At 41.8% G+C, this 24,269-nt stretch overlaps 1 protein-coding gene across 1 annotated transcript in view; it reads right to left on the reverse strand.

Moving 5' to 3' along the window:
* Window positions 1–24,269, reverse strand: part of hmcn2 (hemicentin 2) — an 82,479-nt gene that overhangs the window by 24,202 nt on the left and 34,008 nt on the right. Inside the window, exons 22-50 of the mRNA XM_012866286.3 lie at window positions 23,902–24,061; window positions 20,567–20,694; window positions 20,116–20,367; window positions 18,969–19,052; window positions 15,138–15,329; window positions 14,916–15,046; window positions 14,630–14,774; window positions 14,096–14,222; window positions 13,841–13,998; window positions 12,953–13,231; window positions 12,726–12,868; window positions 11,435–11,585; window positions 11,099–11,311; window positions 10,898–11,011; window positions 10,619–10,806; window positions 10,425–10,521; window positions 8,357–8,518; window positions 8,124–8,237; window positions 7,745–7,941; window positions 6,359–6,440; window positions 6,136–6,267; window positions 5,903–6,046; window positions 5,643–5,802; window positions 5,133–5,257; window positions 3,124–3,307; window positions 2,939–3,036; window positions 2,568–2,846; window positions 2,292–2,482; window positions 366–447 (exon numbers count right to left, since the gene is read on the reverse strand). Of these exons, the coding sequence (XP_012721740.2) occupies window positions 366–447; window positions 2,292–2,482; window positions 2,568–2,846; window positions 2,939–3,036; window positions 3,124–3,307; window positions 5,133–5,257; window positions 5,643–5,802; window positions 5,903–6,046; window positions 6,136–6,267; window positions 6,359–6,440; window positions 7,745–7,941; window positions 8,124–8,237; window positions 8,357–8,518; window positions 10,425–10,521; window positions 10,619–10,806; window positions 10,898–11,011; window positions 11,099–11,311; window positions 11,435–11,585; window positions 12,726–12,868; window positions 12,953–13,231; window positions 13,841–13,998; window positions 14,096–14,222; window positions 14,630–14,774; window positions 14,916–15,046; window positions 15,138–15,329; window positions 18,969–19,052; window positions 20,116–20,367; window positions 20,567–20,694; window positions 23,902–24,061 (4,512 nt within the window). The remainder of the gene's footprint in view (window positions 1–365; window positions 448–2,291; window positions 2,483–2,567; window positions 2,847–2,938; window positions 3,037–3,123; window positions 3,308–5,132; window positions 5,258–5,642; window positions 5,803–5,902; window positions 6,047–6,135; window positions 6,268–6,358; window positions 6,441–7,744; window positions 7,942–8,123; window positions 8,238–8,356; window positions 8,519–10,424; window positions 10,522–10,618; window positions 10,807–10,897; window positions 11,012–11,098; window positions 11,312–11,434; window positions 11,586–12,725; window positions 12,869–12,952; window positions 13,232–13,840; window positions 13,999–14,095; window positions 14,223–14,629; window positions 14,775–14,915; window positions 15,047–15,137; window positions 15,330–18,968; window positions 19,053–20,115; window positions 20,368–20,566; window positions 20,695–23,901; window positions 24,062–24,269) is intronic.

Here is a 24,269-nt window from a genome sequence, read left to right on the forward strand (position 1 = left end):
GTTCAGTCACAGATTAGTGGAGACAAGAAGAAGGTTGATGATTGTGCGTTTAGAAGTTTTACTTACTGCATTAATATTAACAGTTATTTACATTTATGAAAGCCTCAATTTACTAAAGCACAGCACAGGAGGTGGAATAAATGGTGCATGTTAAGACTTTTACAAATAAAACCTGTGTCATCAATCAAAAATATAAATTATCTCACAGTGTATTTTTTGCGTAGTGTAGCAGCAAACAACATAACTCTATGGTAAGTATGTTTTAGAGCTTTATTCATTACGGCTTAGTTGTAAATAGGAAATCAAATCGAGCATATAATGAATTTTTCTAATGTCAATGATTTAGAAAGAGTAGCTTGTGTCACCTTGGACTCTAACCCAGTGGCCTTTTCCATCCTCTCCAGCTAGGCTGCTTGCCAAGCAGGTGTAGAGACCTTCATCCTCGACCTTTAAAAAAAGAGAGAACGTTCATCAGCCTGAATGCTTCTGGCAGAGCAATCTGCTTTTCACCTAGGTTGGTGCTATCTATATTATGACATCCATTTATTATCACTATTCTTTGTATTTAGATAAGTACTCAGGTGTTTTTTATTTGACCATGTGAAAAACATATTTTTTGAAACAATTAGACAAATCATCAGGGGCATCTTTTCCTTCATGCAGTTTAGATTCAACTGTTAGGGTGAGCTAATCAAGCTGTAATACAATGTCTTCTAACATTATTAATGAATCTTCACTGTGTTTATATTTTCTTACATATTACCACAATATCTATGAAAATTGAAACTTAAATTGATTTTGTTGGGATTTTATGTGATAGGCCAACACAAAGGTCTGCATATTTGTAAAAGGATACTGACTGAAAACTTTGCTAAATGTATTTTTGAATATGTTATTGTCTAGGCTTAAACACTGCTTTTTTATCTGCTTCATTTAAAAAAAAACACTCATGGCCAACCCCATCCCCTCCCCCTTATGAAAAACACAAAGGGCAAATAGACGGAAATAAATATCGGTCGTTAATAACGGCCTAGTTTTACTTATCGGGCAGATACTGATATGCTATAAAATGATTAACATTGACTAACACCGATGTTAATGCCGATATATCGTGCATCCTTATTTAAAAAAAAAAAATACAAAACAGAAAACTGTGATGTGTGATTTGTTTTCAGCCTCCTTTACTCTGATATGCCCAAAACAAATCTAGCGCAAACAGTTTTCATCCAAGATGTCGTCTAAATTGTACACAGAATCCACCTGAGTCAGCATCTCCAGCTGTTCTGTGAGATCCTTGGATGTTTTTTAGATAACTAATGAGAGCAAGCAGCATTATGAAGACCAGAGAACATAGCAGACACTTTCTGGATATAACTTCTCCACAACTTCCTCTCTTCTCTAACAGAAAGAAAGTTGTGGAGAAGTTATATCCAAGATTGGGCTTTTAAAAAAAAATCCTCAAACCTGTCTATTTAGTTTATTGTTTGAAAATAAAAAAGTTCTGGCAAAATTGCAAACAAAATGACTGGACTGTGTAGGAATAATATAAATCAAAGCAGCAGCCAAAAGTCTTATGATAACTGTGTAGGAGCTGCCACGATCCACAGCTCAGGTGGAAGAATCTGCTGCCAGAACAACTATTGTGCAGGCCAGAAACCTGATCTTTAGGTAAGAGTGGGAAGAAGAAAGCAGTAGTTGAAAGACAGCCATAAGAAGGGCAGTATAAAGTTTAAGCCACAACAAACATGTGACAAACATCAGGCCAAAAATAATGTTTTTGCCCTACAGTGCGCTTCAACCACACAAAAACCTACTGTCCCCATGATGTAACATGGTGGTGGCAGCATTATGGTGATGTGAGGTTTATCATCAGTAGTTACATCTGTTAACAGTTCATGGGATGATAAGAGCAGCAGGACAACAACCCAAAACATGCTGCCTGAGCTAAAATGAACAAAGTATATAAATGTGTTAGAAATTGCTCTCGGGAGAAACACACCATCCAATCTTATGGAGCCTGAGTTGTTTTGCAAAGGAGATTGGACAAAAATAATTTGTCTTTAAGGTGCAAAGCACAGATTCACAGATGTAATTGCATTTAAAAAAAAAATGGTTCTACAAATCAGTGGCATACGGACACCTTTACTTTTTCTGTTGTTAAACATTTGAAAACCATGAATTGTTTACATTGTGTATCACTATTATGCTCATAAATTCACAATAAATACAGCAAAGGTTTTGGTTGTAACAGAAAAAAAGTACAATGAGTTATTTTGCAGGGCGCTGCGTACCTGAACTTTGCTGATCCGGACAACGTGTCCGTTCTCCTGAACGATGTCAGCTCCCTCCAAAGGACGACCGTCCTTCAGCCAGCTGATGGTGGGCGGTGGGACTCCCACAGCAGAGCACTCCAGCTCAAGGGGACTGTTCACTGGTATGGTCAGCTCTTCTGGAGAGCTGGAGCCGGAAATCGTTGGAGGCTCTGGATCACAGCAGAGAAGGTTTTGCTTCATTGTTTCTTGAACTTTACAGTATGACCTTAAGATGAAGAGGAAAATAAATACTACCAAGCACAGTGAGGTTAAAGCTTTTGGTGCTGCTCCCTGCCTGGTTGCTGGCCACGCAGCTGTAAAGGCCTTCATCTGAACGAGTCACATCAGGCAGCTGAAGCCGCGTCTCCTGTCCATCCAGCAGCAGGTTTCTGTGTAAAGACAGCGGCTGTCCATCCTTCATCCAGGTCAGTGTGGGAAGGGGAAACCCGTGTGCCTCACAGGTTAAAGTCACTAAGGATCCCTGGACTACTGTAACTGGCTCCACCGGTTCAACATGATCAACACCAGGGGGCACTGCAGACCAGGAACACACACTCAATACACTCCTCAGATCCCCATTTATTTGTTCTGTACTTAAGGACAATTAAAAGATGTTTGAATTTTACCTTGGACTTCCACATCATAGCTGAGCTCAGCAAGGCCGGCTTGACTCCGCGCCACACATGTGTATACCCCAGTGTCAGATTGTTGCACGGGAGCAATCCTTCATTTCAAAAAGAGGAACATTAGGAGTGACTTCATCTTTAATAATCTAATTATTTACAAGATATCTCCCGTAATCTAAACAGACCTCAGCAAAGAGTCACCAGAGAGGAGGCGTGTGCGAGGCGAGAGGAGAAGTGGACGCCCGTTCTTCAGCCAGCTGATCTGAGGGGGAGGGTTTCCGGCCGCGTGACACTCCAGGGTCACGATGCTGTCCTGAGTCACCTGCACCTCTCTGGGGACTGTGGTCTCACCAGCGATAGATGGTGGGACTATGGTAAACCAATGCAAGCTTAAATTAGAGGAAATTATTTCATACAGCTGTGGACAAACATGTTGCTAGTCATGGTAACAATGGGTAAAAAAAAAAGAAATTCAAAATAGATCTTTTATTATGGTAGAATAATCTCAAATTGGAAAATGTACAATCAAATTTTACCCAACCTTTGAGTACAATTATTCAATGAGGGAAAACATATGGATAACAAATATGTGTTTTAAAAGAATTGATGGCACCCCCTAACCTCTGTCCGTCATGAGGCACACCCTGGACAGGCAGGGGCAACACTAGCCATTTGGGTGCCCTAAGCGCAAATGCTCTGTTTCGTTATATTTGATAAATATGTCCAAGTTTAATAATGTATGAGAAACCTCCAATTTTTGTTTATTCAGTCAGTATTTAATACATGTGGCTCAATAAACTGTAAAATATAAGGACATCTCTCTTTTAAAATTGCTTATTGTAAAAATAAAAAATGTAAAAAATAAAAATAGCCCATCCTGTTATAGAAATATTCACTTGATACAAGAGAAAATAGTGTTTTAAAGAAAATGGGCGCTTATCAATTAATCGGCAGTCGTCAATAAGGTCAATTAATTTTCGATTAAGTTATTAATCGATAACTTGCATCCCTAGCACCTGTCTGTCTGTTGTTTTTTTGTTTTACCCATTGAGAAAATTAAGAGACAACATATTTTAAGAGGGATTAAAACAAGGAAACAAAGTACAGTGAATGAATTGTAACAATGGGAAGTGTAATACAGAACTAGGACTCACCCTAAAATTAGCTGTTAGAAAAATCATTATTTTCATTCTGTTTTCACATTTTCTATTTGTTTGATGCAAAAACCCAAACACTTCAAAAAGATCTGACTTTACAGAGGAAACTGACCCAGATGATCATGACAAGCTTAGTTTTCTTCAGAAATATCCATAAGCAGGAATTGATCAAATCCAAAAATTCTCTGTCTTGTAAACACCTTATATTATTTTAGATTCACAGACTTAAACACTGCTGTTAAGAGTGAATACTTTTTTAACTAAGACAGATGTAACAGGCTGAACATGGGATTGTTTCTCATTCCTTGTTGCCTTTGCACTTCATGTTTGCATCATTTTTTATGTTTTTCATTTGCTCACAGAAGTTTAATCTGGCTTCAGTAGTGACTAACATATCAAAGCATCATTTCACCTGGAAGTCCAGGTGAAATGATGCTTTGATATGTTATTTGTATCTACAACAGTAAAATAAACTGCATAGTTTCTATTTATCCTTCTTTTTCTCTACCTGTCAGCCGCTACTGAGGGTCGCCACCGCCCACAGGCCCTCCGATTAGAAGAAACAGAAGAGGGGACAGAGTGGAGCTTTTTTCTCATTTGCTCAGAGGTTTCAGTATTTAAAAATGGAACTGCACGTGAAATGGTGCTGTGTTGTGTTTTTACCACAGCAAAAACCTCCAAAGGTTTTTTCTGTGTCTCTCCCTGTCAGCTGCTATACTGTATGTACAACCGTATAAAATGTTATACATGATGACTAAGTGCACAAGTTGATGACAGCAGGGGTGCCAATAATCGTACAAACGGTGGTTTTGTTGTACACTATTATTTTTTTAAACATGGGATTTTTTTAAACCAGTGAATAAATGTATTTAAATTATTGGTTGGACTTTTTAAACTTTTAAATGTGAAATAATCCCACTGCAATAAAAACACATTTTATGAAGGCTTCTATAACATGTTTACCAATTGGGGCAAAATGAATACCTGTGTCAGCACATTTAAACTTTAACAAGGACAAATAATTGATCAAAACCAACCTAAAACAACAAGTGTGTAGATTTTGCTCTCCTGGCCAGCATTGTTGACAGCCAAGCAGGTGTATGTCCCAGAATCCTCAGGGCTCAGCTTCCTTACAGTTAGTGTGCTGCCACCCGGTGTCGACCTGCAGGATCACACACAAACGCACACCGACGTAATGATTTCACACACATCTCCCCGTCAAATCTACTCCACCTCTGAATCTAAGCGTTATTTTTCTCATCGTCTTGAATGACGTCTTCTCGTGGCTTTCGGACAAACACAGATTTTCTCTCTCCGGCTGATGCGCTTGTGATGATCACACCACGAGGAGAACAGCTGGGGCGCAGCTGCTCATAGAGCCCGTCATGGTGGAATTAAACCCATTTGTCTGTGCTTCCCTTGGACATGCCTGTTATCGTGTAACATGATTCATGCTGTAATACTTAGAGACCTTCATAGAGCGGTTTTAATCACGTCAGACATCTTAAGTGCTAATTGCTCAGATTGTAGAGCGGTGGAGGTCTTACGAGATGTGATGGGTGTCCGACCCCACCAACGGCTCGCCGTCTTTCAGCCAGCTGAGGCGTGGTGCGGGGACTCCATTAGCTCTGCAGTCCAGGGTCAGCGCCTCTCCCATGGGTGCACTCACGTCAGATGCTTGGTCAGAGTTCAGGATGGTGGGCGATACTGGGAGCCGCACAGATTACATAAAAATGCCTCCCTTAATTCCTCGCTCTCACACAAAGTCAGCATAAATCAGAGGACGTAAATGAAAAAAAGTGATTACCTAGCACTGTGAGCGTGTAGTCCTTCTGCGTTTGACCTTGGCTGTTCTTTACCAGACAGGTGTACGTCCCAGCATGAGACAGAGAGAGAGGGCCCAGCTCCAGCCTGTTACCTCGCACGGACCACTGCCACTGCAGGCTGCTCTCTGGATGGCAAGCACGTCCACTTACTTCAGCTGTCACAGACAGAAAGTTCCCGCTTCCCCTATTTCTCCCATCGCCGCCTCGCTCTTACCTATAGGAGATCCATCTTTCAGCCAAGTGATGCTGGGGACAGGCACTCCGGTGGCCTCGCACAGCAGGGCAACATGGGAGCCCAGGGTGTAGTTGACAGATTCACGCTGTGGCCCATCAAGCACTGGTGGAACTATGGGAGGTAATGGGAAACCCTTACATATTACACACAATCTTTTCTTAAACACTTTTAAAGTGTTAATGCACAGTTCAGAGATTCTCACCATGAACTGTAAGCCTGAATGTTCTGTCCACCTGTCCAGCCACATTGGACACTTTGCATGTGTACATGCCACCATCTGTAGTCTGCAAAGAAAAAAGGGTTTAACAAGGTTCCTTCCTTCCTTCCTTCCTTCCTTCCTTCCTACCCTTCCTGCACTATTCTATGCTCCGACCATCTGAGCCATCCATTTTTCCATGATCCATCCATCCATCTCTGTGTATTAATTAAACTGCAGGCTCTATATTTAAAGCCTGAACCCTGCAGATATATTTACGTGTATACAGTATTTGTCATTAAGTTTAGTATTTTTTTAGGGAAGGCTGTAGGCAGCCAGATGATCCAATCCTCTGCTGGCTCATACAGGACTGTCTCAGAAAATTAGAATCTTGTGATGAAGTTCTTTATTTTCTGTAATGCAATTAAAAAACATGAAATGTCATACATTCTGGATTCATTACAAACCAACTGAAATATCGCAAGCCTTTTATTGTTTTAATATCGCTGATTATGGCGTACAGCTGAAGAAAACTCAAAGATCCTATCTCAAAATATCAGAATATTTTCTCAGACCAAGTAAAAACAAAAAAAATATAACAGCAAAGCAAAATCAAACATTTGAAAATGTCCATTAATGCACTCAGTACTTAGTTGGGAATCCTTTTGCACAGATTACTGCATCAATGCGGCGTGGCATGGAGGCAATCAGCCTGTGGCATTGCTGAGGTGTTATGGATGCCCAGGATGCTTCAATAGCGGCCTTTAGCTCATTTGCATTGTTGGGTCTGGTGTCTTTCAGCTTCTTCTTCACAATACCCCACAAATTCTCTATGGGGTTCAGGTCAGGGGAATTGGCAGGCCAATCAAGGACAGTAATGCCATGGTCAGTACACCAGTTACTGGGAGAATCTTATGTCGTCTCTTAACCACTACCATACTTGTGATTTAGTTTACTGAAACAAGCTGAGTGTTTTTCAAGGCTCAGGAAACCCTGCAGTGTTTCCAGTTAATTAGACGATTCAAGTGATTAGTTGAATAGCCTACTAGTATACTTTTTCACGATATTCTAATATTTTGAGATAGGATATTTGGGTTTCTTAAGCTGTAAGCCATAATCAGCGATATTAAAACAATAAAAGGCTTGTGATATTTCAGTTGATTTGTAATGAATCCAGAATGTATGACATTTCATGCTTTTTAATTGCATTACAGAAAATAAAGAACTTCATCACAATATTCTAATTTTCTGAGACAGTCCTGTATGTGCTATTTAGACAAACAAACATCAACAATCCGATGAACACGTCATGCGGAGCCACTTAATGCCCTTATAAAGATTTTGTTTTGTTCCCAGCCTGACACGCCCGTGACGTAATGCATTTCTCCCGACCTGAACTCCTACGATCTCCAGCTGCTGTCCATTTATATCCAGCCCGTTCCCCGCAGCCAGTTGCCGCCCATTCTTGTACCACGTGACCTCTGGCTCGGGAACACCGTGGGCTTCACAGCGCAAGATGACCGAGGAGCCGACTTGAGGAGTGACATCGTCATCCTCGGCATCATGCGGGTGTTTCAGGGAGGGCGCGACTGTTTGTTTAAAGACAGTGGAAAGTTTGATCTATTTAGACTCGCTGTGATTCAAAGCCAACCTGTCGCCAGTCACAGCTGCTTAAAGATAAACATGTTTCATCGCATGGACAGAGTGCCGAGATTTGATCATCTGTATATGAATCTGAAACGTGCAGATGGGTCATCGGGTGTTCGCTCACCGTAGACGCTGAGGAGAAAGCTCTTCTGGTCCTGCCCCGCCGAGTTGCTGGCCGTGCACACATATTGACCTGCGTCGTCCAGTCTCGCCCGAGGCAACTGTAACATCTGGCCACCTTTAATGCATGTTTAAACGTATAAATATAGATGTAATCTCGGTGCGAGAATTGGATTAAAGGATCAGTATCATGTAGCTGATGTCAAAATTGATGTGAGCAGCTGACCCCTTGCTGACCTGGCAGAATGTGAACCGTGGTGCTAAAACGGAGAACCTGCCCATCCCTGGTCCAGGTGATCTCTGGGGGAGGGTACGCTTGGACATCACACAGCAACGACATCATGAGGCCCTCGATCACACTCACCTCCTCTTCTTTGGGACCGGTTATTCTAGGAGGCACTGAGAATCACATTAGTTTAGTGCATTCAGAGGCATACCGTTTATTGCAAAAGTAGTTATGCCCCGGAACCTTTTTTTTTTTTTTTTTACATTTTGTCACGTTACAACCACAAACTTTCACATTGCATACTAATAGAGAAGAATGCATAATGAAATAAAGATGATGTATGGTGTTTTGATTTCTTTCCTGCAAATAAAAATATGAAAAGCAAAGCATGCTTGCGTATACTGGCACCCCGGAGGCAATGCTTTGTAGAGGCACCGTTTATGAAAAGGACATCTTCAAAAGTTTGTGGGGCATCCTTTCTCAGCATTGCACACCTGAAAACTATATATATTTTTTTCAAAACAGCTGAAGCTCAGTCAGAAGAATAATTTAGCAATCCTGACAAAAATACACTATTGGGTTTGGGCCTGGACTTTGACTGGGCTAGCACATTAATATCATGTGATGTAAACCGTTCCATTGTAGCGGTGGCTGCATGTTTAGGGATGATGCCATGCTTGATTGTGTAGCTCTGCTCCACTCCAGTCTTTGCAGCCCCTGACTGGTTTTCTTCCAGAATCACCCTGTATTTAGCTCCACCTTCTCATCAAATGCCCCTGATGAAGAAAAACGTACCCACAGCATGAGGCTGCCGCCACCATGTTTAATGATGTGTTCAGTTAGTTTTCTACTCCTCGTGGTACTTTGTATACAGGCCAAAAGGTTTCATTTTTTGATCTGATCTAATTAAAGTTATACTATGCAACCGGGGTTGATTTTCCAGCGAGGCTCCCCCCAGAGGGCGAAAGTAAAAGTGCACTGTCGTAAAGATGCTCAGCTGTTCTGGTTTCTCCGTCAAGCCAGGCGCGGTTGTTTTGAGCTTAGCAGACAGGCGAACGCAACGAAAAGTGGAAAAAAACGGCAGTACAAACAATGACTAACACAGTGAAGGTATGAACATCAAGCTTCCCGCAGCGCTATCTTGGCGAGGCGGCCTCGCCAAGCCGCCGCCGCCGCCGCCGCCGCCGCCGCCTCGCCAGTTTTATTATTATTATTATTTTATTTTATTTTTTTTTATATTGGCGAGACGCTACCGCCACCGCCTCGCCAAGCCGCGGCCGCCGCGGCCGCCTCGCCGCCGCCACGGTAGCGTCTCGCCAACATAAAAAAAAAAAAAAGAATAATAATAATAATAATAAAACTCGATATGCTTGCATGTTTATTTGACGTTAACACGCGGTTCTTTGTTGTTGCTTTCGCGCGTGCATATAGTGAATGGCAGGGCAAAAACACATGGAGTTCTCGCCGTAAAGCGAGACTTCTGTGTGTGCGGGCCGTGAGCTCTTGCAATTGCAAGTGCGGTATTTCCCCCACAGACCACCAGGGCGGCCGAGAAAACCTTTGTTCAACCTGAAATGACTCATTTAATCATCCAAATCGGTATGGAACACATTAATTAACTGAAAAATGTTGCATAGTATGCCTTTAAAACAACTCCTTCCGTATATTTGCAGTATCTCTTACGCGGTTTTTAGGCAACTGTAAATGGAAACTTATCATGGCTGTCTTTCAACAATGTCTCGTTTTTTTTTTTTTTTTTTAGTTTAAGTGGACGGCCATGTTGAGAGGTTTGCAGCTGTGGCGCAGCCTTTCCACATTTGGAGGTCAGATTAATTGCACAGTGCATCATTAGATGTTAGGATGTTGTTTTATGACTTAGCCACACTTTGACCATCTTTACGGCTTAATAATATCCCTGACCTGTTTGGTGTGTTGCTCGTTGTTCACTAATTAGTAAATCAGTATTCCACTTTAACCTTCCACTTCACAAGTAATCCAAGTAAAATACAATGAAGATGCGGTTGTAACATGAGAAAATGTAAACATTTGAACGGGGTGTGAAAACTTTTAATGTCTTACCTTGAACTGCCAGATTGAAATGCTTCTCAACTGTTCCAACCTTATTCTCCGCCACACACAGGTAGTCAGCCATGTCGGAAACCTGCACACTAAGAAGCTGAAGGGTTGAGATCATTGGGTTATTCCTCAGTCCGAAATCCCCTGCTGGACCCGTCTACAGGCTGATAAAACTCTGCAAGTGAAGTACATCAAACCTGAAGTTGTGTCCCGTCCTTGCTGATGTGATGCTGGGAGTCTGTGTGCACCGGCTGCCCGTCTCTCAGCCAGGAGATCGCCGGGGCGGGGTGCCCGGTTGCGTCGCAGTGTAGAACCACAGTGCTGTTCACCACTGCTCCCATTTCCTCCATGAACTCCTGTGATGCTCCCATAATAACAGGAGGAACTACGAAAGGGAAAAAAATCAATAAAAGATAAACGTGAACGCATGTATTTTATCACAAATATCAAAGGAAAAAGCGTGGTTGTGTGCTTACGGAGGACCTCCAGCTCAAAATGCATGTGATCCTCTCCGGCCTCGTTCACGGCTTGACATGTGTACCTTCCGCCGTCCTCCTGCTGCACTCGAGGGATGTGTAGCACCTGTCCTCCTGGCAGGATGAGCAAATGACCCTTTTACAGCGGCTTGAATCATGCACAACAAGTCCAAGATCACAGTTAAAGGAGTTCCCACTGACCAGGCTGCAGCATCACTCCGTCTGCAGACGTGAGCTGTCTTCCATCCTTGTACCAGCTCAGCTTTGGTGGAGGGATGGCATTGTTCTCACAGGACAGGCTGACTGAGTGACCCAAGACAATGTCCTGCTTCTCCACCCTGTCCTCATTGTCCCCTTCGTGTCCCAAACCCCAGGCTGCTTCACGGTTCGTCACCCGCTGGAAGATTGGTGGAACTGACAAGAAGACAGCACACTGAGTCTGTTCACTTTCTACTAATGCAGACAAAATGTTTTACCTCAACAATGTGATTGTTTCAGCAGGAAGTTTAAACCTGCCCCAACCAACTGTGTGCATACCTTGGATGGAGATGTGAAAGTCCCTCTTATCCTCTCCAGCAGAGTTGGACACCACACAAGTGTATTGTCCTTCATGGGCGAGCCTAGCATTCTCTATGTGGAGGAGGTGACCACTCTGCTGAATGCCAGCCTGGTAGTTTCCGGTCAGCACCTTAACACAAATATACATGCATCAGATTGTAAATCATTTTGCATAATTCTTTGAGATAGTCAGTATTAAGAAGAATGATGAGATTAAAAGCAATTCATTATTTAAATGTATATACTGCTGGTACTGGAGCTGCCTTTATGTTAGTGTTACGTAATTGCCGGATAAAAACATATATGCATTAACTGTTATGTAGTGGATGGCACTGAACTAGGAACATCCTGCTGATTGCTGCTGATGATGTGGTCCAATTACAGAAATTACACAATTGTTCATAAGCCTAACAGACTTACAGGATGTTTGGTCTGGCTGGAAATAATAAATATGTTTTGGAGAGGCCCAACCAGAGTCCTGAAATTCATCTGACAGATATATATTTATTTATTTATATATATATTTATATATTTATTTATATATATATATATATATATATATATATATATATATATATATATATATATATATATATATATATATATATATATATATATATATATATCCATCCATCCATCCATTTTCCGAACCGCTTTATCCCTCATGGGGTCGCGGGGGGTGCTGGTGCCTATCTCCAGCATTCACTGGGCGGGAATATATATATATACATACATATATATATATATATATATATATATAGATAGATAGATAGATAGATAGATAGATAGATAGATAGATAGATAGATAGATAGATAGATAGATAGATAGATAGATAGATAGATAGATAGATAGATAGATAGATAGATAGATAGATAGATGCATGTATGTATGTATGTATCGGACTAGGCTGAATTTATTTTCCGCTTTAGAATCTCTACACACTGTAAAATGAGGAATAGCATGTCTACATATGGGATCTAATGTTGTGGGGTTGAGAGAGAGAAAAGAGAGAAAAAACAACTGTATTTTACTGTCAAAGTCGTGACATTTAATTATTGGATTCTTTCTGGACATGCTTTTGCTATAATTAACATGCCTACTCATCACACCAAATCTGGAGTGGGGGTGGTTTGTGCAAAGGGCTCTTTCTGCTGTTAACTGCCTTGTAATGCACACTGACCACCAGCAGAGGCCGATAGAGGTTAGAGCTCACAGCGTGAAAATCAAGAGTTTTTAGCTTTGAATCCACATCCACAGCCACACACCAACCTGTCCATCCTTAAACCACTGAACTTTGGGTTCAGGGAAGCCTTTGGCCAAGCAGGACAGAGTTAAACTCCCATTTATCCGCACTTTCTCTTCCTGACCAGAAAATGTCAAGGACGAGGAGTCTCCTTCTATCTGTGGTGGGACTGACGAGATGCAGAAAATATTTGATTATCCAACAGCAGTTTACTCTGGGTCCTTTAAATGTCGCTGATATAACGATGTCTTACCCAGAACACTGAGAGAGTAATGCTTTATGGCTGTGCCTGCGGGATTTGTGGCCCTGCACGTGTAAAGGCCACTGCTGTCTCCCTGTGCTGAGCCCAGGCGCAGAGCCTGCCCACCCAAGGTGTACGTCATCTGAGGGGTGGAGACGATGGGCTGGTTATCCTTCAGCCATGTGATGCTGGGAGTAGGTGAGCCCTCAGTATTACAGGAGAGGACTGTGGGGAAACCCAGAACCACTGACATCTCTGAAGTCTCATTTGTGCCTTTGATGATGGGAGGAGCTGGGGAAAGAGACGAATCAGTAAATCTAAAGCAAAGCACATGGGAACAGATTCACTAAGGACCCTCTAGGCAAGAAATGCATAGTGCACTGAACCACAGAGCAAACTCTGAAAGTGACGGAGAAATCCACACAGCCTCCCACAAACAGAATTATGTGCTGATACACTAGCGGTCCTAGGCTATGAAGTAAAATAATGATACCCTACCAGTGTTTTATTACGAGATATATCTTAACTAACCCCTAGTGTAATGTAGAATATGATCAGTGGTACTTTTATGTTGTTGAGAGTCATTCTTCTCCACTGTTGCCACATGTTTGCCTGAAAGAGGGGGCATATTTCAGCTACGTTGTATAACTAGGATTCAATCGGAATCTAATTAAATCTGAATCTGTCTGTACGACTGAAGTGGATTCATTCATTATATACTCTGTAGATGAATTCAACCGTTAGGTGCTTCATGCAATTAATGTGCTGCCGGTGTTGTTTGTTTATTGTTCATGATGACATGAGGGACGTTTTATCTTAATCTCTGCTGTGTAAATCTGACTGTTTAGAATACTTTTGACTCTTTTTGCTGTGGGTCTTAGTACAATAAAAAGCAAACACCTTGCACTGTAAGTTTGAACTTCCGCATCTGAGTTCCTGCGTTGTTCCTGGCCAGACACTGGTAAAGGCCCTGGTCTCTCAGTCTGACTGCCTTCACCTTTAGCACCTGGCCATCTTCCAGAAACTCCACGTGAGGGTCTCCATCAGGGGACAGTACCCTGGAGACAGAAAAAGGAATCATTGATCAAACTAGCGTGACGTTCCATCCTTCGAGGGCGTCCGAAGGTCGTCATTCAGCTGCTATTGACTCCTTACTCTCCGTCTCGGCTCCATTCCACTCTTGGTGCCGGACGCCCGCTAACTCGACACTGGAACTCCACCTCCTGACCCTGCACCACAGTTAGCTCCTGCAGTCGGGTTGTTCCTGAAATCACTGGGGGAGCTGGAATAAAATTATATACAGGTGCATCTCAATGAATAAAATTAATAAAAAATATATATATCTTAAAACTGTATTTATTTAAATTTTTCAATTTAAAAAGTGAAAGCCTGATTCATTACCCACAAAATATATATATATATATTCAGGTATTTATTTTGTGTCAATATGTATCAATGATTAATAAATAATCTTAGAAACTTTATCAAGGGATTTTATTAGTTGAATCTCAAAATGTACTTATATAAAGAATATTTCACTCAAAGTAAAGATTACTAACATACATGCATCAATGGAAGGATGAAATATCAATTTAACATGGGATATTGTGGAAGGTATTGTTGTTTTTTTTATATACATTTTCACCAGATAAATGAAACCATACTCTGACAGTGGGTTAATGAGCTCACCTTGCACCATTATGTTGTACTGTCTCCTTGCCTCTCCAGCTGAGTTTTGAGCTGTGCAGGCAAATTGACCTGCATGTTCATGCTGAACCCTGTAGATTCTCAGCAGTCTGTTCCCGTTCTGCAGATACACGCCAGGGTTGTCCACCTGCACACACACACACACACACACACAGAGCGATCCGATCTGTGAGCCTCTGCCTTTTTCAACGTCAAGGACACATCAGCCACTTGGTGGCATTGTGCAGCTAAGGATGGAAAGGAAACGGCATACAGGTGACACACTCACTGTGTGGCCATCTTTAGTCCAGGTTATTAGTGGGGAGGGGATGCCAAAAGCATCACAGCCCAAAGTGAGGGGCTGCTTCAAGGTGACGGTGAGGTTCAGGGGCTGCCCATCATCCTGAATCTCTGGAGGAACTAAAGACACACAACAAAGGGATTTGTGTCGTAACTATGTCTGTTGTAAGCAGAAGAGAAAACAGGTCCGCAGCTGTCAATAGGTCCTCACCGTTAACCTTTAGCCTGGTCTTCCTCTCTACTGAGCCCGCTTCATTGGTTGCCACACACTTGAAGTCACCGCTGTGGCTGGCAGATGCTGCGCTAATTACAAGAGCGCCGTCCCTCGCCACAGAAAACTCAGATTGTTCCGGATGTATCTCCAGGCCATTCTTAAACCAGCGTACCCTGGGGCGGGGTGAGCCTGCAGGTGGAAGGGAGGAAAGTAATTTAGATTCCGAGAACAAAATGAGCCTTATATTGACCGTGCCCGACAGAAAGAAAAGTTGCTCCCATCTGTCCGATTGTCGACAGAACTAATCGGGCACAAAGCCCAGACCAGAAAATGCCAGCTCTCCATTTATCTGCAGGACAGCAAGCAAGACGCTGCCAAAACGGTTAGAGTCCTCGCAGCCCTGAGGCATTATATTTCCAAGGTCAGGCTCACGTCAAACAGAAAAAGAAGTACACTGGCAGGGATGTGAGATGTAATATTTAAGAGCTTGACCTCCAGATTTTTTACCTAATAATGAAACGAAAGCTTTGAGGTGTAAGAAAATAAAAGAACAAGCAGTTCAAAGGGAGTGATGATACAACTGAGGAGCTTGAAACAGATGTGTTCCTTTTTGCCGGATTACTGAGTTAAAAGGAGAGGTGAAAATGGTCCACTGGAGGACGCTGGAAAGTGAGAAAAAGAAGGATTTTCTATTCCACACAACAGAGCGACAGAGCAGCGGTCCTGGAGGAAACACCACTTGGTCTATTTCCAGAGGTGTTACATACAAACGCCAGCCTTGAGGTGGGGTGGAAAATAAACCTTTTCCTCAATCTGTAAAAGGCTCACCCCAGGATCCCGCAGGCAATGTTATCATGTGCTGCTCCTTTTAACAGATGCTTACAGTTAAATGGCTTTAATGCAGATTCATTATGTCACTGCTGGGAGGAAAGGCATGCAGATGTTCTGTTTTACATACTAACCGATCTCATTAGTGGCATTATTCTCAGAGTTGTTAGCGGATATCTTCCATGTGTTTCTTAAATATTTACCTCCATTTTGCACAATCCACTTGTTGTATTAATAATGTCCTTCTGCCAGAGATTTGCATTATCATTATTAGAACTGTTTAAACAGATTGCTCCCAGGAGAACAATGCGAGGAAGCTTGCTTCCTGCTGCTGACGGCCTCTCTGGAACATCAAGCACTTCTGCACGAGCCCCATAAAGCACATTGCGGTATCTTTCTTCCTGTATAGCATCTTCATCTGCTTCACAGAGCACCTCAGACATCTCTGTCCTTTATCTGCCTGCAGCAGCCTGTAATTAGGATTCCTGTCCCAGCAGGCCGCGACACACAGGAAAGCAGATGTGGCTCGCTGGGCAGCCGGCAGACCGCCGTCCCAGCTGTTGCCCCACATTACACTCAGTCCTCACCTTCTCTTATTGAGCTGGTTACCATGGAGCTCCACACAAACAATGCCTGTTTGCAGCAGCTGTCTCGTAAGTATCACTCAGTGATTCCAGGGACAGGCACCTACACCTGTGTGCTTTGATAAGACACTAAGTTTCTGGAAAGGCTACCATAGCTTGTTAAGTACACCGATTTCTGAATACGGGGATAGCATAGGAGGATGCCGCCATGATGCAAATTGACAGCGAAAGCAGAACATCCCATTTAAAAGGCAAAAATATAGTTCCAATTTTCAGTGCCTCGCAAACGTCTTCCAACCACAGAGACTTTTTCATATCTTGTCATGGTACCAAAACAAACTTCACTTGAAGAAAATGATTGGTACCAATGTAAATCTGGGAAGAGTGCTTTGTGCTGGTCATTAACCCCCTTTATACTGATAGCCCTAAAAACACCAGAAGTCATTTATAGTGAGTCAACCTGATTTAGGCTAAGTACAGCTGTTCTGTGGCCTCCAAGGTTTCTTAGAGACAACTGGTGAACAAACAGCCTTACAAATACCAAGCAACAGAAAGGTCAGAAAGGACACAGAAAATTGTATAGAAGTTTAAAGCAGGGTTAAGTTATAAAACAATATCAAAAGCTGTGAACATCATCCATAATGCTTTATGCTATAAGCCTACAAGGGAAAAAGTATGGCCAAACTGCAAATATGCCAAAACATGTCCGCCCATATAATCTGATAGAGTAAGAAAGTAAAGCATAACCAAAAGAAAACGTCAAGAGGCTCTAGATAACTGGAGATGCAGAGAACCACTACTCGGGTCAGGATAATAGATGTCAGTAGGACATCTATTAGTTAGAAATTTAGAAGAGTGGCAAGAAGAAAAGTCACTTAATGCCCTGTTGATAACTTCCTGTTAGGACCGACTTCCAGCTGGAGCAGACTTCCAGCGGTTGAGACTTCCCGATTTCATGAGTGACTTCAAGCCATGAAGAACAAGCATCACAGTCAGGTGATCATGCATATCAAAGCAATTAACATTTCAAAAGCGACTTTCGGCGACTTCATTAGACTTCCCGTGTGAACTTCGGACATTGATGTTAAAAATGGTGGTGCCCTGCTGCTGCAGTAGGGTACTCTTGGATATGAGGGGCTAAAACCAATACTGCACATCTCCCTGAACACACAGTGGTCTCAATGGACAGCTGGTCAGACTTGATATGATGATGGATGAAGCTAAATCTATAGTAACTCTCGAAGGAACCCAGTTAAAAAAATGCAAAGAATAAGCCCAGAAATAAATCCAAATGAAAATCTGTAGCAAGACTCAAGAAAAATGTTCACAGATCCTCAAAGTTTAAGCTACATTGCAAAGAATAATGGGGAAAGTGTTTAGTCTCTGTAAAACTGTAATTTAAGCAAAAGATGGTTTTACAAACACTATGACTGAAATACTGTATTTATATACATACTGTACATATATATATATATATATATATATATATATATATATATATATATATATATATATATATATATATATATATATATGTATATATATATACATATATATATGTATATATATATATACACACATATATATATATATATATATATATATATATATATATATATATATATATATATGTACAGTATATATATACATACAGTATTTCAGTCATATATATATATAGATAGATAGATAGATAGATAGATAGATAGATAGATAGATAGATAGATAGAGACAGAGAGACAGACAGAGAGAGTCACAAAAAAGGCGATTGTACAGCAATAAATATTAGTAAACCATATTTGTCATGCAATTACATTCTACATGCCATTAATATATCCATAGAGAGCAGTATAAGATCTTTGTGGGGGCAGCCATTTGTTTTGCTAGTCAATATGAAACAATACTGCCAAGCAACTAAACAGTTTCATTTCCAATACAGTCAGCAACTGTGGCCAGATGCAAGTCTTTCAGTAAAATCTAAATTATGGGATGGAAGTACCACCAACACTGTGTACCTACATACGTATGTGTTTAGTTTTTAGAAGTAATATAACTATTCTTGCATTCAACAGTGTTATCATTTGTTTTTCAGGTTTAGTGCCAAGTTGAGCCTTTATTAACAGGGGGGAGGGAGCATAATACAAAAGCAGGCTATACCTTTAAAAGCTCTTCCACTTCACTGTTAGATAATACTTTATGTTGGTCAGATATGTGGAATCCTAATAAACAATTGTCAAGTGACTAACTGTGACTTTAGGTTTAAGGCTTATATTTATTAAAATGTACATTTTTCGTCTGACCATGTTGTCGACGCATCCGCAAGAGAAGAAACATTAACGTTGGTCAAGTAACCTCTCAGCCAGCTAAAGTGCAGCCTTTCAGTCTGTTCAGTCACACTCATGTATGAATCAGTTCATACCTTTAGCACGACAGGGAATGACGACTTTACTGTTCACTACTTTCTCCATGATGGCATCTCCAGGTTCTGCAAAGGACGGGGCCTCTGTGGACATAGAGAACCGTGATAAAGTATGAGTTCAAAGTGCAAAGACAACCGAGAAGTTAAATGTAGAGGAAATATAGACATTCCTTGTGTAGAAATAAAAACACATCATCAGGAATCCTTTGGGCATATGACTAACTTATGTTGTGACATTTGAGAGATCACAAAGGTGCTCTAGGGTCATCAACAAACATCGTACTACAGTCACTGCCAACTGCACTAGCAGTATTGGCACGCAGCTGGTCCAGTGTTAGCGGGGTTTGGCACACCCTACGGCTTTCATACGACCAACGATGCATGAAACTTAGTGGTAGACCCACTGTATCCACTCCTACGGCAAGTCAGCTCATATCATTTGTAACTGGCCTTCAGATTCAGCAGATCAGCACTGGGTTGGAGTTGAGTCCAAATTTATCCCACTGGCCATGGGGAGGACATGACTCAGACGGTCAAAAGCCACACGTGTCTCGTGTGCAGAGGCATTGTCTTGTTCAAAGACTGCACCAGCGTGCCGTCTCAAGGGTAAGACATGCCTACAAGGGGAAATAAAAAAAAATGGCATTGTCAGGGTAGACCTGAAGTCACAGTCTATGGCTCTCCACATCCTGATGCAAGGAGTAGTAATTCCCTGTCCTTCCACAACACCATATGCACACATAGATCCCATCTTTTGTGATGCTGAACAGAAATCCATCACTGAATTTAATAGAATGCCCCTCATAATCAATCCAACCCTTGTGGTTACAGCACCACACCAAACACAGAATCACTGATTTAGTATTAATGGCAACCTATGTCTTGAACATTGAAACCACAGTCCGGATGATGACAGTCTTCCCTTGGTGTTGTTCATCTTGGGCAATCAGAAACTTCACAACCGCCGTGGGATTCCTTAGGTATCTACTGGTTCTAACTTCAGGCTATTCTGACATACCATGTGCATGTTTATCTATTAAATTACCGCCTCTTTTAGGGCAATGACTTGTGTTGATACAAGTCATTTTTGACTTGATGTTTTACTATCCAAAACTGGGATCTGGAGATGTAAAGTTGGGATATTCACCAAGTATTTCCAGCTTAATATCTAATGTCTCCTGTCCAGCGCTGTTTTTGGCAACACACTGGTATGTGCCCTGGTCAGCGAGGCCAACCGAATGGATCCTTAGAGGTGTAGAGTTCTTGTTGCCAACAGGCTTGCCATTGTGGAACCAGCTGATCTCAGGCCGCGGCTCTCCTTGGACCACACAGGGCAGAACGACTGTTTGGCCAAGCATGGCTTTCAGGATGGATGGTGCTGGCTGTATTCTGGGCTTGGCTAAGAACAGAAAGAAAGACATTCAGTGAACTGGAATACAACTCAGTAACAAACCTTCTTAGTCAAATATTCACTGGTATTGAGCGCTGTCTCCACATTGGTCAGAAAGCATCTGTCTTTAATCATTGTCACCATGATGATAATGAAGCTCTGAGCTTGAGATGAAGTTTGATTTACAAATGTATCTCCACCAAATTACCTTGAATGTGTAAACTGTAGCTCAGGGACACATTCCCCGCTGGGTTTTCTGCAGTGCAGGTGTATAGTTTACTATCAATCAGGCGTACGTCAGTGATCCTCAGAGAGCCTGAAGGCAAAACAGTGAACCTGGGGAAGGGTAGGGTACAAGAGTTAAGCAATGGAGAAAACGCTTAATGAATCACTGGAGATCTGCAATAAATAAAAGCATTTTCTGTCCTGAGGAACAAAATGTTCTAATAATGTAATATATTCTGCTCAAAAAAATAAATAAAGGGAACACTTGGAGTTACATTGTGTTGTTTAAGATGACTCATGGCAACGTGCAAACAAGAAATATGAAGGCTTTCTTTCAACAATAATTTATTTCATGACATTCTTGATCATTTCTTTCCACATCATGACGTACTACCTAAAGCTGGCTTTACAAATAATGTTCCAATAAAATCCTTTGAACCTTATGGTTGTAATGTCACAAAACGGGTAGAAGTTCAAGGGTGGCAATACTACAACTGAACTCCGTAACACTTTATCATATAAACCTTGATCTTAAAATGCAATAAGGGCATTTGCTTAGTTTGTTATCGTTTGCTAATTTAAAATGTTTTATGAAAGTGTTCGCTGTAAATGTAACAGTGGAAATATATTAGGCAGCTGGTTGTGAGTTGTGACCTTTGCTGATGTCATTGTTTTGGCGCATAGAGCAAAAAAGGGTCTGTGAAGACTGACGGATATGACGAAGTGACATCTGGACCTCAACCAGACTGTAGTTATGTTCTCAGTGAACAATTAATTTCACATTTACAATTGCCCAGAACAGTTGCAGTATAAAAAGGGCAAGGGAAGCTTGACCTTGATCATATTACTGTGGGAAAGGTCAAAGACTTGAAAAGCTCAATGAATTGCTTCCTGCTGAGAACAATACAGTGGTTTGTTTATCACTGAGGGCTGAGGACATGCAGAACATCTGGACATCAGAAGGTTGGCTAAATAATGATGTTAAAACACAAGGTCCTTCAGGTCTCCGTAATCAATGTTCTGTTTCTCAGACAAGCATGTGCAAGGCACTGTTTGGGTTGAAACCATCCATTTGTTCTACGGGTGTTTGTCACAGATAAACATCCATACATTGTGGCAATCACTTACACTAAACCTTGTGTCAAAAGGATGCTTTGTTACCCAAACAGCAGCGGGAGGCTAAATGAATGTTAAGCTAAATGTAGGTCAGTCATGTTTAATGATTTTGTGATAGTATAAATTACATCAGAAGCTGTACAGCTGTATAACTCCATGATTTTCAGAAAAGTAAACATACCCCTGCAATTTATCTCAGATAACTGTGTCTGCTAAGCAACCAAATTATAACAATAACATGAAAGTGGAGACCCGGCTGCAGGCACAAGGAGTTCTTTATTTCAGCAGCCTGTATGCTGTAATATCAACCCCCCTCCCCACCACCCCTACCCCACCCCCACCCAAACTCTGTAAGAGCAGCGGCAACATCTACAATCAGAACCAATTGGCTGCCCCGCTAAGACTGCAGCACTTATGCTCAGCACCGCTCAGACACAGAGGAGTTGAGCCATCCCTCTCACTCGTTCATCACTCCCAACACTGGGGTCAAATCACACGCGTACTGGTTCAGGCTGGCTGGGGCAAATCAGCCTCATCAGCACTGGGTAGAAAATTAACCAACCAGGGGATTATTCATACCTCCTAGACACCTTTAAATTTTGTCACATCCTAACCATTAATGTCAATGTATCGTATTAGTACTTTATGGTATGTGCCAAAACAAAGTTGGTTATAATAGTGAAGTAGATTGAAAATCTGAATTTTTTTTTTTTTTTTTTTTACTTGAAAAGCTTAGCATGCATTTGAACCCCCCCCCCCCCCCTCCCCCCTCAGTCAATACTTTGCAGAACAGTGTTTCCTTCCCTGCAGGTACAGATGCAAGTCATTTGGGGTATGTTTCAACCAGCGTTGGATATCTAGAAACAGATTTGCTTTTGCTTTTCTTTAGAAAGTAGCTCAAGCTCCGTTAGATCAGATGGAGGGCATCTGTTAACATGAGTATAACAGTCTAGCCCCAGATTCTCAGATGGATTTTGGTCTGGTTTGAGACTTGGCCGTTTTAACACACCAACATCCTTTGAGCCAAGTTATGCCATCTTTGTTTTGCTTGGAAGGTGAACCTTCTCCTTCAGTCTTGTTCGGTCTCAAACAGGTTTTATTACACAACAGTCCTGTGTCTAACGCCATCCATCTTCCCATCAACCCTGGTCAGCTTCCCTGTCTATTCTAAAGAGAAGGATCCTTATAGCATGGTACTGATACCACCAACTTTCACCCTGGGGATGATTTGTTCAGGTTGATGTCTGTTACAGCAGTGAAATCATTGCATTTTGTTGTAATATGACAGAAAATTAAAGTATGATTACTTCTCCAAAACACCATATCTCTTGATTTAGTCATGAACGTCTCTGTGCTCATTTATAACTACATTGGGTAATTTTGCAATCGCAAGGCAAAATAAATAGATATTTCATACTATTTCAACAGCCAGCACGCTCTAGTCATTTCCCCAGAGTCACAAAGTGTTGCTGCAAAGAACAAATCTTTACACGGCCCGCCTGTTTCCACAGGTCCCACATATGCAAACCATGGGATGTGGGGGTTGTTCTCACAGATGTGTTATTCTCATCAGACAGAACTAGTAAATATTCAGTATGTTGTTTTACTGCTCAAACACTCCTGGGAATCCAAGCATCAGGCAGACGGGAATCTTTCTTTCAGTTCATATTCCATCCCTCTTCCTGGCATCCCCCGCTCTTTCCTTCCCATCTAGCTCACACAAGTCTTAGAGTCACTGAGTCAGCATGACTCTCAGCTGTAGCCCCTACCATACTCATATCTACCCTACCCCAGCCTGTATCTCATAAGCAGACAGCATGTGGTGTTTGCTGTCTGGTTTTGTCTATGATCTATTCAATATGCCTCTCTGATAGGTCAGCCTGTCAGCACCTTGGGTGACCACACATGAAAGTAAGGAACCAGGCCATGTGGAGCCAGATGTTCCTCCTCAGTTTAGACTGTGGGTGAGGCCTACACATAGCATTTTCAGTAGACTGTCACTGCCTCTGCCTTGCTCCACTTTCAAGGCATCATCCAATAAAATTTCGAATGACATTGTCTACGCAGCAAAATGTCCTTGAAATGCTAGCTGACTGAGATGTTGGCTAGGTTATTGGCATTACAAAGGTGAAAACCTTCATTGTGTTCCAGTAAAGTCTAGTATGACTGCATGCTGGTTTCCAGAGAAAACCGTTTTCTTACCCAGCTGTGACGGGGGGGATGGGATACCCATTTCGGCTCCACGTGACTAATGGCGAAGGACTTCCCTGGGCCTCACAGGGGAGGACAACCTCAGTCCCAACCTCTGCAGCCATCTTTACGATGTTATCATGGCCGCTCACGCCCATTATCTTTGGAAGAGCTTTAAAACAAAATGGAGGAACAAGTGATGGCAAAATCATTCTGGGTCTCCTAAAAATGTTGAATCTGTCACCTGTCTTCTGAGAGGTGAGTCACCTAACATATTACATTGCCTTGCTATTTCACATTTTGTTAGGCTACAACCACAAACTTCAGTGTATTTTACTGAGATGTTATATGAAAAACTCAAAGTAGCAAGTAATTGTGGG

The sequence above is a fragment of the Fundulus heteroclitus genome, chromosome 12, assembly GCF_011125445.2.
Source record: "Fundulus heteroclitus isolate FHET01 chromosome 12, MU-UCD_Fhet_4.1, whole genome shotgun sequence".
NCBI lineage: Eukaryota > Metazoa > Chordata > Actinopteri > Cyprinodontiformes > Fundulidae > Fundulus > Fundulus heteroclitus.